This window comes from Alexandromys fortis, unplaced genomic scaffold (assembly GCF_014885135.2).
Source record: "Alexandromys fortis isolate MF-2015 unplaced genomic scaffold, M_Fortis_MF-2015_v1.1 scaffold_84, whole genome shotgun sequence".
NCBI lineage: Eukaryota > Metazoa > Chordata > Mammalia > Rodentia > Cricetidae > Alexandromys > Alexandromys fortis.
Genome location: NW_026068017.1, coordinates 867,144 through 886,119, shown reverse-complemented (window position 1 = coordinate 886,119; position 18,976 = coordinate 867,144). Strand labels below are relative to the sequence as shown.

Sequence of the window (18,976 nt, the reverse complement as noted above, 5' to 3'; positions counted from 1 at the left end):
TTGTCTTCTGAAGCCCAAGAGAAGAATGCATCTGTGCACAGACCCTGCTGCTGCAGCTTCTGCAGAGCTGCTTCTCAGTGCTGCAGAGTGACCCACCAGCTGCCTCTGAGGAGGAGAAACCTGCAGCACAGTGCCCTGAGGGAATGCAGGCTGCCAAGGAGCTCTACACACACTTATGTGATGGTAGGGACTGGGGAGTGCCTTGAATGTGACTTTGTACTGGTGACCACTTGGCTATAGAAGTGTGAGGGGTCCAGTGACCATGTGAGCCAGAAAGAGATTGTGGGACATGAACCTGCCTGCCTTCCTTCCTCCCTCCCTCCCTCCCTCCCTCCCTCCCATTTTTTTTTCTTTCTTTTTTCTTTGAGAATGGGTTTTATGTATCCCAGCTGGCCTCCTACTCACTAAGCACTTGAGAATGACCTTGAATTTCTGATCTTCCTATCTCTGCTCTTGGGTACCAGAATTATAAGCAAGCATCACTACACTGTTTTATGTGGTCCCTGGACCCATAAACCCAAAACATCATGAAACTAGGCAAGTGCTCTGCCAACTGGTTTATATCTCTAACATACCAGGAGCATTTTGTTTGATGCCTTTTGGATTAGTGTTTTAGATTGAGGGTTTGTTCTTTTACAGCCAACTTCCTGCTATTTTCAGGTACAGTTCTATTATATTGAGGGTACTCACTATCACACTGTTAAATCTTAACACTGGGATTGGGCCAATAGATTGAGAGTGAGAGATTGTAATAACAGATCGAGGATGAAACACTTGCCACACCTAAGAGTACTTTTAAGGCTTTGCCAAGAGTGTCTCAAGAGAACAGACAAAGACGTAAAAAACTTGTTTGTATAGTCTTTGTTTTAGTTACATGTAAAGAAAAGCTAAATTACTTACACTGCCTAACCTATACACAGAAATAGCTCACTTTGATACAGAGCACAACATGGAAAATAGTGAATTTGTCATCAGTTATAGCAGGTTAATTAATGGACAGGTGGAATGTGGTAGAGCTGACCCATTGTTCCTTTTCATTAGTGGTAGATAGAGCTGATGGAGATTCTGTGCCCATGGAGATCCTAAAGCAAGAAGTCAGGAACACCCTTCTCAATGGGGCTGCCATTTTCTTTCCTGATCGTCAGACCCGGCGGAACCAGCTCTTCACCATGATGGTAATTATGTACCAAAAGTGTGGATCCCATTACTGAATTAGTCTTTATCTTCTCTAAATACACGACAGTGTTTTCTGATGCCATCACTATCCGCAGAGCTTTGTGTGAGCTTTTGAAAGACATGTGCTGTCCTCAATCTAGATCCACACCTTGTCTTCTTCTTAGTCACAGTGGAGTTTCCACCCTTATGACTTGGCTACAATAAAATCTTCTTACCTTTTCTTTCCCAAAAAGAAGTTAAAGCAATTAGAAGAAAATTATAAAAAAAAAATTAAAGCAGTAATATAGTGAATCCTTGTCACTCAGGCTAACCTTATTTCATCTGTGATATACCTCACTCACTTTTCAGTTCTCCCACCTACCTAGTGTCATTTTGAAGTCATTCCTGACTTATTTATTTTATTTATAACTAGCTCAATAGATGACTTTCAAGAAAATATAGCCAAGTTTTAAGAGAACCTCAGTTAGTTCTTCCTGACTTCTTAGGGCCTTGCTCGATGTTACTCAGATTCAGTACCGTGGTGAAAGGTGCTTTTTGTAGTTAAAAGCACTGCCAAGCAGCACCTTTTATACCAAGACTCCCCCATTTGTTTGCTGGAAGCATTCATCAGGTAGCTGAATGAATGATTAGTTGTTGAGGTTGTTCTTAACGTGTTCCTCACATGAAACAGGAGACATCTGACTACTTGAATGGTGTGTCTGTGAGCAAAGCAGCCTTGTCTCTGTTCATTCCTTCAGAAAGGGATCAGGTTGCTTTTTTTCTTCACACTTTGGTGAATTAAACAGCCCTGCTAATTTTATGTTGCCAAACAATTCTCTTCAGGTAACTATTTCTTGTGCCCCTCTTATGTTCCCAATGTTATCTTCTTATGTTCTGTGCCTAGCAGAAGCTTACGTCTTAAATTCTCTGAAATCTCCCTCAGTGCCTTTTCTAGAAAGAAGTGTTCAAGGGCTGGTGACCCTTGTCAACTTGACTCATAAACATGTCACTGTAAGCCGTAACATGTCCTTTCTTGTTCAGCTCCAAGGTCACACATGAATATCAACATTACAACAATAACTTTTCAAATTTTAAAAGTCCCACAGTCTTGAAAAAGTCAGTCTCTAAAATATGCAGTCTCTTTTAAAATCCAGTATTTGTAAAGGTCCAAATGTCTTTAAAAATTAAAAGTTTCTCAACTGTGGATGCCTGTAAAATAAATTAAATACAAGAATAAGTTAAATACTGTCTTACTTCAAGAGAGAAGAACCAGGGCACAGTCACCATCAAAACAAAGCAAAACCACTTTCCAAGTGTGTATAAATAGCTCAACGTCCAATTCTGCTACTCACTCACAGTCTTCTGGGCTCCTCCAAAAGGCTTGGGTCACTTCTCTGGCTCTGCCGCCTGCAACACACATAGCTTGTCTCCTAGGCTCAGGCTGGCTCTGCTTCATACCTGTTGCTGTCATTGATGGTCATCCCATAGTACTGGAATCTTTTAAGATACTGGAGTCTCTTGTTGCAACTGGGCTGCACTTTCACCGATAGCCTCTCCTAGACTCTCTTCATGGTGCCAAGCCTCAGCTTCTCTCCATGACCCCTTCAGTTTGGGTCTTTAGCTGCTACTGAGGCTGCACTTTGTCTAGTAACCTTTCCTGGCTTCTCACAGTGCCAATCCTCAGTTGTTCTCTGTGACTCCTTCATGCCTTCAAAACCAGTACCACCTGGGTGATTCTTATATATTACTAAGTTTGGTTGCCAGTGTGAGGTACAATCTTGACTGCCTCTGGAACACAACTTCTGTGTGCTGACTTTGAGGGAACACTTCCTAGAAGATTTCACCCCAATGATGCTGGTCTTTTCTCTTAATCACTGCTAATTCCCTAACCCCAGCTGATCAGTGTCAATTGTCCAAGGAAAGCAACAGTTTTAGTTTAGTGGTTCTGGTCTCTTTGTTACTCACAGCTGATTCTTCAACCGCAGCTAATCAGAACCACAGATTCTTAATTTAGAATATGCAATGGTCCTACTAGATTCTCAAACTTCCCACTGGAACTTCACAAGCCACGTGTCCATCATCTGCACATCTCTCTGATCTTCCAAGCTCCCATAGAATAACTGACCAAGCTCTGAATACTCAGTGGCTTTTCTGGCCCAGAGTTCCATAGTCCTTCTACAGTCCTCACAAAACAACGTGGTCAGGTCTATCACAGCAATACCCCATGATCCTGGTACCAGTTTCTGTCTTAGTTTGGGTTTCTGTTGCTATAATGAAAAACAATGACCAAAGCAACTTAGGGAGAAAAGGGTTTATTTGGCTTAAACTTCCACATCACTGTTCATCTTGAAGGAAGTCAGGACAAGAACTCAGAGCAGGAACCTGGAAGCAGGAGCTGATGCAGAAGCCATGGAGAGTGCTGTTTATTGGCTTAGTTGGATGTTATGAGATGGTCCAGTGGGTGGTGGTGTTCTGTACTGCTCTAAGGTCTTAAGAATGTTATGGAATCGATTTTCTAAATGTACAGTTTCTGGTTTCCTAGAAGAATGTCACTGAGCACGAACACAAGCAATCTCTGCAACTCACTTTCCGTTCACTCTGCACATATTTTAGGTAAGTTTACTTCTCTTTATATGTCGAGTACTTTGAATCTTTGCAAAATTATTGTTGTTATTATTTTAGATATTTCTTGATTCTCATGTCTTTGGAATTGTGATTTCTCTGCTAATCTAAAATGATCAGTTTCTAAGTTCCTCCTAGGTATAAGAGTGACTGGAATAGTGCTGTACCCCAAATCCTGTCATTATAAAACCAGTTATAGCTGGGCCCTTGTGGATTATTTTCTGAGTGCTTCAGTTTGTAAGGGAATTTTATTATTTTTATTTCAAGATTTATTTACTTATTATATATATAGTGTTTTGCCTGCATGTATGCCTGTAGGCCAGAAGGCACCAGATCTTTTTATAGATGGTTGTGAGCCAGCATGTGGTTGCTGGGAATTGAACTCAGTACCTTTGGAAGAGCAGCCAGTGCTCTTAACCTCTGAGTCATCTTTCCAGCCCTCTAAAGGAATTTTTTATTAATGATTTTTATGACTTTTAATAGATTTATTTATTTTATCTTAATTGAGTCCTTCATCTGCATGTATACCTTTATCCCAGAAGAGGGCACCGTGTCTCATTATAGATGGTTGTGAGTCACTATGTGGTTGTTGGAAATTGAACTCAGGACCTCTGGAAGAGCAGCCAATGCTCTCAACCTCTGAGCCATCTCTCCAGCCCTCTCAAAGGGAATTTTAAAGACAAAAGCTATAATTAAAGGAGGTTCAGGTCTTATATGTAAGTCTACAGACCCAACCACTTAAAAACTGACTGCAATTCAGTATAGTGGTACGTGCCTGTAATTCTAGTATTCAGGCAACAGAGACAAGAGGATTTCTGGGAGTTTGAAGCCAACCTGGGCTACATACTTAGTGAATTCCAGGTCTGCCTAGACTACATAGAAAAGCCCTGTCTAAAAAAACAAAAACGAGGGCTGGAGAGATAGCTCAGTTGGTAAAGTGTTCAAGAAGACTTGAATTTGAGTTCAATCCCCAGAATCCACACTAAAAAAAAAGAAAGGAAGGAAGGCCATGCATGGTGATATGACTTGTAATCCTAGTGCTAGACTAAAACAGGTGTTTCCCTAGGGCTTGCTGGCCAGGCAACCAAGGTGCCAGGGTGGCAAGTCCCTTGCCAATGAGTGGCCCTTTCTCAAAGTGGAAAGTTCCTGAGGAACACTATACAAACAATATACAAGGTTATCTTCTGGCCAACACGTAAACACATGTGCGCATGTGCAAAAGCATGGAATAGTAGTTTGCAGAAAGAAGAGAAGCAGGAATGGGAGAACTTGAAGATGTGTTGTTCTTGAAGATGCTAATAGATTTACATAAAATATAATGGACCATGCAGTTTGTCTTTTGGACCCCTGACATTGAAATCTGTCTATATTCTTTTTGGAACCTTAAAGGTAGAAAACCTGTTGTAACCAGATGTTTGACAAGTTTGTATCCTTTCAGTGATAGGGATCCAGGAGGTCTTCTACTTTTACCTGAGAAAAGTGACCTGGCCAGCATAAACACCAGTGAAGTCCTGGCAGTCATGAACACCCTCCTGTCTGTTGCTGCTCGAGAGGTACCTAGTGACAGCCACCTGTTGTCTTTACTTCCTGCTTTCAGGAACATAGTTAGCCAGCTGCTGTGCCCTCCTTGTAGCCCTTCGTTTACAATATGATTATACTTTGGTATTGACTGCTTCACATGGACACAGAGGTTCCTAGCCAACCCCTGCAAACAAAGTAGGGGCTTTTTGTTTACTTCAGCAAGAAGTAAAAACGTAACAGTGCTTGGTTGCTAAGACTTCTGTGAGCAGAGGCTGGAGTCATTAAGTTCCTCAGTGAGTACTGCTCAGTGAGCCCAGCAAGACCTGATTTTTTTTTTTAAACTGCGTTGATTTTTTTGAAAACTTAAGATGAGTTCATGAATTTTTAGCCCTGTCCACTATGATGCTATGATCTCTTTATCTTGTGTTGGTGATATATTTTGTGCTTCTCATAGTGCAGCCTATGCTGCTCCCAGATAAGCATTGCCTGATAGAAATATGGTTTCCAGGCCCTACCCCATACTGCTGATTGCAAAATGCTTAAACAGTTTTACCAAGCACCCAAGAGTAGGAGAAAGGAATTTGGAAATGTAAAGTTCAGAATAACTTATCTTGTATCTTGTGGTTTAGTGTCTTTAGGTCTATTTGTTTGTTTATTTATTGATTGATTTATTTATTTTTGGTGCTTTTGGTTTTTCATACAGTCTCATCTATCTTAGACTAGCCTACCCAGAATGACTTCAAAGCTATGATTCTTCTGCCTCCATCTCCTGTGTGCTTTGACTGTAGATGACGTGTACCACTATACCCAGTTTTTACAGTACTGGAATGAAATGTGGGGTTTCATGTATGTTAGGCAATTGACATACCAACTGAGCCACATTCCTGGCCCTGAACTCCTCCAGTTGTTAGTGTTTTCCTGTTATCAAGTTGTTGATAGAGCGACCCACAGTAGTGGGCTAGTGAGCAGTTCTGCTATTTCTCTTGTAACCCTTACAGAGCATGTAGGCTAATTAAGTCACCAGTGGTCACAGGCCCACTGAGACTGACCATTGTTTAGCTACCATGTCTTCAAACTAACATGACTTCTGCATTACATTAATTCTTTGTTTTTGACTTTGTGCTTCCTGTCATGTTTCTGGACTCCTTTGCCCTTCTCTGAGTCTTCCTTATAATGTTCACTCTAACTACTTCTTATCAACATGTGCTCTTCACCCTAGTTGGCCACTGTTCATTCTAGTCTCCATCTTTGTTTCTGCTATTCCCATGCCTTGAAGCTTATTGCCATTCTGTATGTTTCTCAAGTGCAAGTCTATCTGAGCCCTCCCTGATCCCTCTGCAGTCACATGCTGAGGTAGAAAACTTCAGGGATTTCACTGGGCTTCACTCTTGCTGGTTGTGCTTCCTGTGGGAGGAGTTGCTAAATGCTGGAGCCAGGACTAAAATCTGGAGCACTCTGTCTTGTCCTCTTTCCACAGGGTCACACTTGTAAGCTAACTAGAGAAATGAGGTGGCATTTGTGTCAAGAGATTTCCCATAAGCCTTAGCACTTGGAGATCAAGTGCTTATCCTGTCAGCCATCTCTCATCTGAACACAGGGGACATTAGAGCTGCACTGAAGCTCCTCGGCAGAGATCATTCAGCCACTAACATAGTCCCCTCAGATACTGGTGATTAGACAAAAGAGGTAGAGTTGGATTAGGAAAAAGTGTAAAAGTGGTCAGAACTGCTTGCCTGAACGTTTTCTCCTGAGTTTATTAAGCCACCTGTATCCACTGGATGCCTGCTGTGTACAAGGCCCTGTTCCAGGCACAGGGGATCTAGTGATAGAGGAGCCCAGTCTGGAGAGCAGATGACATGTGATGGCATCGATCAGACACTTCTCACTATGTAGTCATGCTGTGAGAGTGGGCATGTGGTCCTGGGAGAGGCCAGAGGAGTTTAGAAAAGGCTGAAGAAGGTGGTGCTGGAACCTGGGAGAGACATAAATGTCTAGCAGAGAAGATGGAGGCAGTGTAGGTTGAGAGAGCCTGTGGAGATGGGAAGGAACAGGCGCTTGAAGAGAAGCAATGAGTGGACTCTGGACAGGTAGAGCCTTCAGGCGGTGAGATCCAGCTGCACACTGCAGAAAGGAGTCGATGCTGGGGATCATAATGTAAAACACACTGATGGTAGTTGAAGCTGTGGCTGGACAGCTGGGCAACTGGAGGACAGCTGCAAAGAAAGGACAGTTGGAAGAACAGGAAAGATCGTGGGCAAGATTTCAAGAGAACTGCAACTCAGGGAGGAGGAAAAGAAGTGAGGGCAGGGTGAACAGAGCCTCTGAGGTACAGGAAGGAGCTTTGATCTCCAGGTGATAATTGATACCTGTGAGGAATGGTGCCCCTAGAATTAAAGAAATGAAAAGCAGAAGTAAAACCATAATAAATGAAGGCATCTATTAGTTTTTGAAGTTTATGTTTATTTTTATTTTATGTGTGTAAGTATTTTGCCTGTGTGCATGTATGTGCATGACGTACATGCCTGGTGCCTTTGGATGTCAGAAGAGGGTATTGGATCCCTTGGAACCATGAGCCACCATGTAGGTATTGGGTACTGAATTCAGGTCTTCTGCAAAAGAAATAAGTGTTCTCAACCTCTAAAGTAACTCAGCTCTCCATCTTCTTTTTCCCTTAAAAAAAAAAAAAAAGAGAGAGCCAGATGTGGTGGTACACACCTTTAATCTCAAAACTTAGGAGGCAAGGGCAGGTAACTCTGAGCTTGAGCCAGCCTGATCTACAGAGTAAGTTCCAGGACATCCAGGGCTACACAGAGAAACCATAAAAAAAAAAACTAAATAAATAAATACAAACATACAGCAGGGTCTCACGCCCTGGCTGGCCTGAAACTCATTATATAGAAACTAGCCTTGAGCTCACAGAAATCTACCTGACTCTGCTTCCTCAGTGCTAGAATTAAAAGTATGTACCATCATGCCCAGCTATGGGGCTACCTTTTAAATGAGGTGCACATGCAGAAGAGGATGGATGGATGGATGGATGGATGGATGGATGGATGGATGGATGGATGACACACACAAACAATTTAAAAAACAAAACTCTATTTAAGAACTAGTCTCGCTTCCCTCTCTGACCACATAACATCTCCCAGCCCAGCCTGTTCGGGCTCTAGGACCGAATCCGAATCGGCAGGGCAAACGGGGGGGGGTGCTAGCTCCTTTGTCCCCACTAGCCTGCCTGCAGCAAGCTAGAACCTTCATCTGGTGATGGATGGAGATAGAGACAGAGACCCACACTGGAGCACTGGACTGAGCTCCCAAGGTCCCAATGAGAAGCAGATGGAGGGAGAACACGAGCAAGGATGTCAGGACCACGGGGGGTGCACCCACCCACTGAGACAGTGGGGCTGATCTATTGGGAGCTCACCNTTTTTTTTTTTTTTTTTTTTGTCTAGTTATTCTGATACAGTCTTTGTTTTGCCTTACAGAATCATATGCATGCAATCCTCTGTGACACATTTGCTTTAATGAGCATTGTTTTTTTAGATTCATTAATGTTGATACATGTGCTGTCTTTCATTTGTGTCCAATAGCTTTTTGACATATCATAATTTATATGATGGTTTGGTTCCAGCTTGGGGAAGTTGATTCCACCTTCTGATATGCCTATGATTCTTGTGTGCAAGAGCTTATCTCTAGAGGTCAGGTGACCCCTTCAAAGAAAGTTTCAAGAACAAAGATGATGGCTAGACATCCATAAGAAGATGAACAGTTATTTTAGGATAGTAGAAATTTGATCAAATACTTGGGAAGAGCCACAAAGAGAGAAGAAATGTGAAGATATAAGAGAATGAAGATATCAGCAATGGGATGGGCTCCTTGGAGTGCAGAAAACCTTTTGTAGAGGGGAGTCTTCATAAAGTGTCTTTCTTGATTTGCTACGGGATTGACTATTCCCCATGTGCATAGTGTTTTGTTTTCCAGTGATTGTTGCTCTGGTAGAGATCTCTTACTGTGGTCTCTGAATAGTCTTGTCTGGACACTTTGCTTTTTTGCAGTGTGAGTTGTTGATGCTCAGCCGGGCCCATGGGGAGGTTGGCTCTGTGCTCTTCTCCCTGTTCTGGTCTGTGCAAGGCAGCCTGCTCTCCTGGTGCTTCCTGCAGCTCAAGAGCACGGACACTGCAGCCAAAGAGCTCGCCACGGATCTTATTGAAAAATGTGAGTGTCAGCAATCCATGGTCGCAGACAGGTGTCAGAATCTGACCCGGCGAGAATGCCCTTCCTCAGTAACTCGTGTCCTTACATATCAGGTGTGCACGTGGCTTCCTGTATCACAGCCCTGTAACAGGGCTGATATTTATCTTTCTTCTTTGACACAGAGTCTCACTACTAGCCCAGGCTGACTTCAAACTCAAAGTTTTGCTGCCTCAGCCTCATAGTCAGGGTTTACAGGCATGTATCTCTGTGACTGGCATAGCTTCACTTACAGAAATGTTATCTCCACTTCTCTGAAAAGTAACAAGAACAAAGGCATCGCTCACTCTAATGCAGCCTTTTACTAAAATCTCCACTGTTTTTCCCTTCCAGAAGCATTTTCATGATGGCTAACAGTCTCATCTGATGTAAAACCCCAGCTTTTGTATTCCTGGGCAGCTGTGGTCCTCAACTTTATTAATGCTGTGACCCTTTAATACAGTTTTCATGTTGCGGTGACATCCAACCATAATATTATTTCATTGCTACTTTATAACTGTAATTTTTACATTACAATTTTGAATCATAATGTCAATATCTGTGTTTTCTGATGGTCTTATGTAGTAGGAAGCTGCTTGTTTGTTTCCTGGCTGCCCAGACTCCCAAAATAATCAACAAAAACAGTATTACTTAAATCACTACTTTGCTGATCCCTTAAGTGTATTGCTAGCTAGCTCTTACATCTAGTATTAACCCATTTTTATTATTTTATATTTTACCATGAGGTTCATGGCCTACCGGCAAAGTTCTGACTGACAGCTCATGACTATCTCCTCTGGCAGCTCCATGGCTTCTCCTTGACTCTACCTTCTTTCTCCCAGTATTCAGTTTAGTTTTCCGTGCCTACCTCTGTTCTGCCTTGCTATAGGTCCAAAACAGTTTCTTTATTAATCAGTGGTAATCACAGCATGCAGAGGGGAATCCCACATCAGTCTTAGGTGACCCCTGTGAAAGGGCTCATTTGATCCCCAAAGGGGTTGTGACTCACAGGTTGAGAATCACTGCTCTGTAGCTTCATCTTTGGTGACAATGAAGCAAGTAATATTTCTCCTAAATAAAGTATTAACTACTCTCTTTATGTTTTGTAGATGTGGGACAGTTTCTGGCAAGCACAAGAGTGATTTTAGAATCCCTTTTGTCACAGTATAGTGGAAAAACCATAGTAGAAAAATTATGTAATTCAGTGTTTTCCATGGCAGCTCGTCAATTGGTAAGAGAAAATGGAAGCTGTTTGTAATAAACTGGGAGGGGTGCTCATCCCAGGAGAGCCTAAAGTACACGCTAAGCCCTCCATTCATTCTCCTGCAGGTCATCTTCCTGCTAGACTTCTGCAATTTAGATGTTTCTCACTGCACACTCCTGAGAGAGTTCAGCACCCTCACAGAGCTGTTGAAGAAGCTTTGCAGTGACCCTGAAGGAGGCCTGAGCAAGGTGACTCAAGGTGGCCCTTGAACCTGCATTTTCCTCTCCTGGGAGAGAGTGGCTGCTCTGACTGATGCCTCCACATGTAGATCAGTTCTTCCAACAAGGGTAGTAAATGCTGACCCTAGTAGATTTGTCTTCATCAGCATAAGAAAAGAGACCCAAAGGAAGCCATGCAATTAATATCATTTGAAACTGTATGAAATTCATTGGTGTGAATACTTAGCTGAAGTTTAGAAGACTTCATAGGCAAGTTAGGTTTGGTGTTTAAAGAAGTCTCTTCTTCATTTTTCATTAAACAGTTTCTAATGGTCTGCATCCCACAATGGCCCTATGGCAATAGAAAATGTATATACATTTCATAGGTTTAAAAGGAAGTCAGGGAAGAAGGGAGGTCAGGAAAGAAGGGAGAAGTCTCATTTGCGAAAATCCTAAATAACAATGTTAAGTCTCATTGTTTTGTTAAGTCTCAAATTTGGTTTTTTGTTTTGTTTTATTCTCTACTGAAAAGTCATACTCGTAATCATTTGTAAGAAATAGTTCTGTCGTAGCTAAAAGACAGAAGCTGGTCACAGCTCCAGGACTATAGTAAAAGCAGGTGTGTACTATACTGAGTGATGAGCAGGTGTTGATGTCTATATGGACTGCAAGTCTGACATGTTATTTAGCCCTGCTTTTCAGAGCTGCCAGAGCCCATGCCCCTGCAGTGCTGATAGCACCCTGTTGTACCAGCTGTGGTGGAGTGATTTGAGCTGTTTTTTAAAAATGACTCATTTTTTTTTCCTAGATGGACGTAGAGACCTGGCAGCAGGAACAGCCTGTGGTATTGCATACATGGATCAAGGAATCCACCCACAACTATGAAAATAACTGCCATGAAGTGTCTGTCTTTGTTAGTCCAGGGGCAACTTATTTTGAGGTGGAATTTGATGAGAGGTGTGAGACTGAGAAAAGGTGAGAGTTGTAGAATCTTTTCTAAAGCTACAGTGGTCAAAAACACGAGAAGGAAGTAACAGGAACTGTGCTTCCACAGGTACGATTATTTGGAATTTACTGACTCTAGAGGTGGGAAGACACGCTATGACACCAAAGTTGGCACTTATAAATGGCCCAAGGTAAGTGGCATTCACAGAAAGAGGTGAAATGTCCCCTTCTGCAGTTTTTCTCCTTTTGTTAGACCTTGGGACAACAGAACTATCATTCTTGACTAGTGGATCCAGCTCCCAGTTAGTTCTGCTTAGTCTCTGTGCTAACGGTTGGGAGCTGTGTTGTCGGCTGCTGTCAGGAATCTTGGTTGGGAGCAGAGGCCTCTATCAGTATGATGGCTGGCCGGAAAGGTTGCAAACAGGTGGTCACCCAAGTTTTCCAAAGATGAGCAGACATTTTTCTCCTTGTTTTGCTTCTTTGTGAGTACAGTTTTAAATATGGGGGCTCAATTGTATCTGTGTACATTTCTCCTTTAATAGTTTGAACTTCTGGAAATAGAGACTTTTTCTTAAACTTAAATGTTTTAAGTTTCAAGTTGCTTGTTGACTACTGAGGTGCAGCCTCCTGCCATCTCGTTGACCACATGACTTTGCTTGTCTCTAGAAAGTGACCTTTAAGGATGGTCCTCGGCTGCAGTTCCTCTTTCATTCTGACAGCAGTAACAATGAGTGGGGATACAAGTTCACTGTCACTGCATATGGCCTGCCTGATGTTGCTGTGTCGTGGGGTTTGGATTTGCAACTCCTTGTCTCCCGACTGATGGGGCGACTTGCTTCCCAGTGCATGGCGCTTAAGTCAGCGCATCGTAAGTTGTGACCTTGGCTCTTCCTTTTCATCAGAACCATGTTGAGGAGCAAGATGGGGCTCTCTTCTAGGTAGTCCTCACATAGTGATAGAGCAAGGTATCAATAACATTCCCGGACAGTTTCTTTTGGCACCATTATTAGGAAGTTTCCCGACTTGTGCTTTGGCCCTCATCCCAGAGGGTGCCATGGAGTCTGTCTATGAAGGATAAGTGGGTGAGGAGTCAGATTTTAACAGGCATAGTAATTTTAATTTGTTAATAGATTTAGCTATAGTCTAGCCAGAGGGCAGAGATATAGAATCAAACAACTGTATGTGGATATTTATATAGTCTGTGGATGTAGAAATATGGCTTTGTCGTAAAATAATTTAACTTGTTATTAAATTCTTCAAAGATTTGGAATAAATCTCTATAAGACTTGCAGAATAAATCTTTCTGTTTTTAGGCCTGGTGGTGCACACTTTAAATCCCAGCACTAAGGAAGCAGAGACAGGTGGATCTCTGTGAGTGTGAGGTCAACCCGGTCTATGTTGCGAATTACAGGCCATATAGTAAAACCCTGTAGAAAAGTTTTTTCTTTCTGTTTTGTTATTTCTCTATATCACTTCTTAAGTTTTTCTAATTGTAAAAGTAAAATGTCATAGAAAAATGACATAAGGGAGAACAAAACAAACAAGCAAAAACCCCAGAACAATAGAAACCTCTTCCACTCTAACACCTGGAGCTAACACCTTACACTGTGCTCAGCACCTTCATGTTGCCCTAGACTTCGCTTCTGTTACCTAGGGTGAGTGTTTAGTTGTGTGAAAATAGCTTTATAAATGGCGAGTGTTTTCCCATGATTAGTATTCTGACATGGCCCCGTCAGGCCTGAGAGCTAGCTCCCACCACGCTTCCCACTTTCTGAGTCTCTTTGTGCCTGCCGATAGCAGAGCAGCAGCAGTCAGGGCTCAGGCTCCAGGGTGACCCACGATGGATGTTTATGAGGTGTCACAATCCAGTCTCAGAATTGTAGGTGAATTTCCTCCGAAAAAAAATTTTATCAGCTCAAAGATTTGTGTACTGTATTAAAAATAGAACCCTCATGAGCCACCTTTTCTCTACAGATTTAGGCAGTAACATGGCAGTATCACAGGCAAAATTGGCTTCAGTCCTGAATTCTCCTTTATGGAAACCTGTCTTCAGGCATCAGATTTCTCCAGAGTTAGAATTAGAAGCAAACTGGCCCACTCACCAGCACCAGGATGGGAAGAAGGTATTTATTCTTCTGTCACCTTTCTGTTTATGTGGAAACTTATGGCTTGTATCTGTTACCTTAAGTTACAAACATTGCATTTTTGTCTTATCACCTCTGTGGGACTGTGAGCTCCTTGAAGCGGAAGCTGCCATTGTTATTTTTATCCCCCAACCTGTGTACAACAGGGGCCTGAATACGATGAGTGGTCACAAGTGTGAAACGAATGACTGTTGAAATATAGTCAGTGCTCAGTGGCTCTTTGGTATTACCACACAGACGTGGACTCTGCTTCTTGTGCCTGCAGGATCACACTTTAAATGATTTGTGCCGTTCCTTTTGTTCCCCACTGAACTGTATGTAGCACTTAGCTTAGGTATATGGTATTTTTAAAACAAATTTACTTTGCCCTTTGTCTCTACTTGTCCCTCTTTTCCCAGTCTTCTCTTTTCCTTCCTTCTTCTCCACTATTCCTCCTTCCTCCAGAGTTATCCCATGGTTTATTTCCAAACCCAGTGGCTCTTCCTCTTCTGGTCTCCATTCTGTCTGTTAAATCCACCACCCTTTAGGCCATGCCTTCTGTTCATGATAGTTGAGAATCTTTTCTTACTACCTGTTCTTTCTCCCTCTTTGTTGCCCTTTCCCTGCTCTTCTCTAAAGGGTAGACTATATTCAGGCTTCCTTTTCTTTCCCATAACTTCCCTTCCCCCCAGGATGTCATCTTCTGTCCTCTCTTACTGTTCAGCTATGGGAATAATCCTGTAATCCGTCTGGCCATAGCTCTTCTCCAAACTCCAGTCTTCTCTTAGGTGTTTCCATTTCAACACCCTGCCTCTAATTAAGTCCAAAGTGTGAAACCAGAATGCCTCCCCAACAGACTGTTCAGTGGTCATTACTTGCCTAGCCCTCACCACTGCTCCATAGCCTTCTTCATCCCTGCCCTGTTCTTGCCCTTCCTGTGTGGTCAGCTGCAAACCCTACAGATTCTTCCTTATGATGTGCATCTCTGTCCTCCCCTCAGTCTCCATCTTTATCTAAACCCTCTCTTTGCACCTGCATTATTACATTGGGACCTACCAAGATTTTTTTGTTTTTGTTTTTAATCACTGCATTATCTTGTCATTCCACTGCCAAGCACCATTAATGGCTCCCCATTGCTCACAGGGTGAAGTCTAAACTCCTCAGTGTGACAGTCAAGGCTCTCCACAGTCTCCTTTCACCTTACCTATCTGACTCTAGTTCCCACCACTCCCCAGCTGAGACTTCAGGCCAGGTCAGTCTCCCCACTGACTCTTAACCTCTGCAAATGGTTGTGTCTCAGGGCCAAGGCTTCCCTTCCTTCAGTGTCCATCCTTAAGCCTGTGTTCTTCAGGAGGTTTTTCTTAATTACTTTGACCTGCCAGGAGCTTTGTGAAACTGGGTACCCCTTTAGGTATTTGACACTGGGTGATATTTTGCTTTATGGTAGTTCTAGTTTTAACACTCTTAGGTTTTGTTTGTGTTTACTTTTTAAACCTGTACATCTTTCTGGTCTCCCAAATAGATTTAAGCTTCCTGAGAGCATGCACCATGTTGTGTTTTTACTTCTGCTTTGTCTTAGTAGGTGCTCATTGATTTTTTTTTCATATGAGTGTGTTAAATGTGATGATTTTCCTCTTGATCCTAGGTCAAGAACATCCCTGATGATCCCTGCCGCCATTTTCTCCTTGATTTTGCCCAGTCAGAGCCTGCTCAGAACTTCTGTGGGCCATATTCAGAACTTTTCAAAGGATTCATACAGGCATGTAGAAAACAGGCCCCAAAGACAGATATAGTTGCTGGTTCCACTATTGATCAAGCTGTGAACGCCACCTTTGCTGCTCTGGTGTATCGCACTCCAGATTTATATGAGAAGCTGCAAAAATATGGTAACTCATATTACAGGGAATATGTTTGCTCTGAAGGCTAATTGCTAAGGTTTAAGAAGGCCCATCTAAGCGGAGGATCTAGAAATACTTAAAGATATTAGTCCACGTCTACAACTTAACCTTGTCAGTTCTACTTTGCCAATCAAGAGATTAATGGTTAATTTACGATTAGCACTTGGCAACTTACAGTATGTGTCAGGTAACCTTGTTCTGCAGAACTCCCATGGAAAACTACCACCAAAACATTTAACTGAAAGAAAACCCTCCTAGCCCCAGCCTCAGCATGCTCAGACAACCTTTCTGCATCTCCTTTCCTCATTGTTTACAAGGAGGGAGGGTCTCTACCATCATCTTTATTCAGGGAAAAGCATTCAAAGCCTACATAATGCTGAGTATGCGTTTCCCAAACACTTTGGCAGGGTACATGTTCCTTCAACTGCAGATAAAATAAGAAGGAGCAGATGCTTCCCCATATTAGAGTAGGTGATTGACTCATATCATTATTATATATAATGATCTCTATAATCTGTGTAGCTCAGTCCTTTAGCTCTCGCTTTATTTCTTGTTTGCCAAAATATCTGAATTACTCCTCAAATCTTACATATTTTTAAAAAAACATTCAAATAAAACTATGTTAAGACATTAGTGATACATGAAAGACTATATCTTCACTGAACTATGGGGGAGAGGTCATCTGCATGGTTTTGGGAAAGAAATTAGTATGCGTTTTTGTAGTCAAATTATGGTAAGGTAGCAAATCATCTTTGTTACTTAAGGGACTTCTTGTTAGACAGATAAAGGGTTTGTTGTTCTGCCACTGATTTGTATCCCTTACCTTCGTTATCAGTTTGAAAGGGACAAGTTTTATCTCACTCAGTTCATTCTGTAACTGTCTTTTTTTTTTTTTTTTTTAAATAAGACAGGGTTTCACTATATAACCCTGGCTGGCCTGGAGCTTTCCCTGTAGACCAGGCTGGCCTCAAACTCACAAATATCTGCCTCACCTAGGTAGATACCACCACTTGTGGCCCTCTGCTATTGTCTTTACGATAGATAGATACATCATTATCTAAGAACCATTCAGGAGTTCTTCAACATTCAACTACATTGAGAATGGCCTTTTGTAACTGTTTTCTTTATTTTTCTCTAAAACATGGGTTATTATTAGTCTTTTGAGTTGCCTTAATTCCATGATATGGTGTGACCCCTATACAACCAGGGAAATGAGAGATTTCGGCTAGATTGTAAGCTTTTGGGGTCGGGATCCTGTCTTTTTCTCAGCTTTGCACGCCTGGTGCCTGTTGTAGAGCCTGTTTCACCCTGTTCTAGGATATTAGCTTTTGATTTTGATGAGGAGAAGTGGCAGGCTTCAGAGATATTTTTTAAATGGGGGTTGTTATTTTTCTAATTAGAAAAAATTATATTCATTCTTACAGAGGCTTACAAACTAAAGGAAAGATTAAAGTAATTATGAACTATAATCTTATCACAGTACCTCTGCCAAGATATTTCTACATATCTACCAGGCCTTAGATAGATTCATTGTATATGTATTTGTCCATTCGTGTCTTAAAGGTAGTTTTTTTTTAAAAAAAAATCATTTATACTGTTTCATAATCTGCTTTCTTATTAATGTACTGTAAGCTGCTTCCCATGTCAGAGTCCTTTTTTTCCCAAGTCTTGTCTAAGCTGGCTAGCTAGTTAAGGAGTCCAAGGATTCCCCCATCTCTATTTCATAAATTATTAACTTGAGCAAAATTAGATTGAAATGACATGGAGAACTTTAGGTTTTGTGCTTTTCCTTTTACCATCCCTAGTATGTGTCAGAAGGGTGCTAGGATTCAGAGGGTTAATGCTGCAGCGGTGTATTGTGCCAGCTGAACGTAATCTCTTCCTTTCTTCTTCTTTCCCTAGTAAACAGCGGGGGCAAGATAACCCTGAGTGAGGAGTTCTCTCAGGTGTATTCCCTGGCAGATGGGATTCGAATATGGATGGTAAGGTTTGCCTCCCCATGAAGTTGTGACATGCCTTAGATTTTCCCACTTCAATAAACGGAATTTCAGTCATGAATAGATGCAAACTTTTATAGCCCTTGGATCATAATTTAATTAAGTGTTGAAAATGCCAAGTAAATGGGGTTCAACTGAGCCCTTTCTATCTCCTTTTGTAACTCTTAAGACTTCCTTATGGATACTGAACAGCCAGTGCCTGTGTTAGGGAGAGAAAAGGCCCTAGCATATTGCAGAAATGGGTCTACAGCAGTAACATGGAAGAACCAAATGTTGATTAGTTTGTGTGTGTGTGTGTGTGTGTGTGTGTGTGTGTGTGTGTGTGTCTTCTGTTTTTTGAGCAGGGGTTTCTGTAGCCCTGGATGGTCTCAAATTTCCTATGTAGCTGAGGCTGGCATTGAACTTCCTATCCTACCTCCACCTCCCAAAAGCTAACGCTATAAGCATGAGCCACCATACCTAATTTATGTGGCACTAAGGATCAATCCCAGGGCTTTACGTAAGCATTCAACCAACTGAGCCACATCCCTAATCATGTATGTTATAATTATATAATACTGTGTCACAATGTCATATGGTAATGTGGTATTATATTAAAATAAAAGTGAAACACAGTACTCCTAACTAAAATTGAAAGGCAAAGAGTATCTGAGAAAGTCGGCTACCACAAATAGTTCCATAGAAAGGGTTTAGCAGTTGACTAGATACTTTGTAGATTATGCTTCTGATATAGCTTATGACTGATGATGGTTTGATAAGATGTCATTCCTCTCTTTGAGACCTTAGCCATACAACAGATATGCCCTTTCTTTCAAGACTCTCCAAATTAAGGACCATGCCCTGGCAATGACTGGCCCTAAACACCCTTCTCTGCAAGAGCGCTTCACTTGGGAGTGTCCTTGTGTTCAGGGTAGAATAGACTTCAGATTTCTGTCTGACCTTCACAGCAAATTAGATATGTGGCCCTATCATGCTACATTTCCCTAGATCTCCACTCTTTTTTTTTTTTTTGTCTCTCCTAGTGGTATTAAAGAATCCTCCAACTACAGTGTACTAGTTATTT

At 41.9% G+C, this 18,976-nt stretch overlaps 1 protein-coding gene across 1 annotated transcript in view; it reads left to right on the top strand.

The window, feature by feature from the left end:
* Positions 1 to 18,976, top strand: part of Zzef1 (zinc finger ZZ-type and EF-hand domain containing 1) — a 137,114-nt gene that overhangs the window by 48,232 nt on the left and 69,906 nt on the right. Inside the window, 13 exon segments of the mRNA XM_050162721.1 lie at positions 14 to 183; positions 1,042 to 1,175; positions 3,698 to 3,768; positions 5,216 to 5,330; positions 9,354 to 9,513; positions 10,638 to 10,759; positions 10,858 to 10,980; positions 11,759 to 11,925; positions 12,005 to 12,086; positions 12,562 to 12,763; positions 13,870 to 14,018; positions 15,664 to 15,904; positions 17,819 to 17,898. Of these exon segments, the coding sequence (XP_050018678.1) occupies positions 14 to 183; positions 1,042 to 1,175; positions 3,698 to 3,768; positions 5,216 to 5,330; positions 9,354 to 9,513; positions 10,638 to 10,759; positions 10,858 to 10,980; positions 11,759 to 11,925; positions 12,005 to 12,086; positions 12,562 to 12,763; positions 13,870 to 14,018; positions 15,664 to 15,904; positions 17,819 to 17,898 (1,816 nt within the window).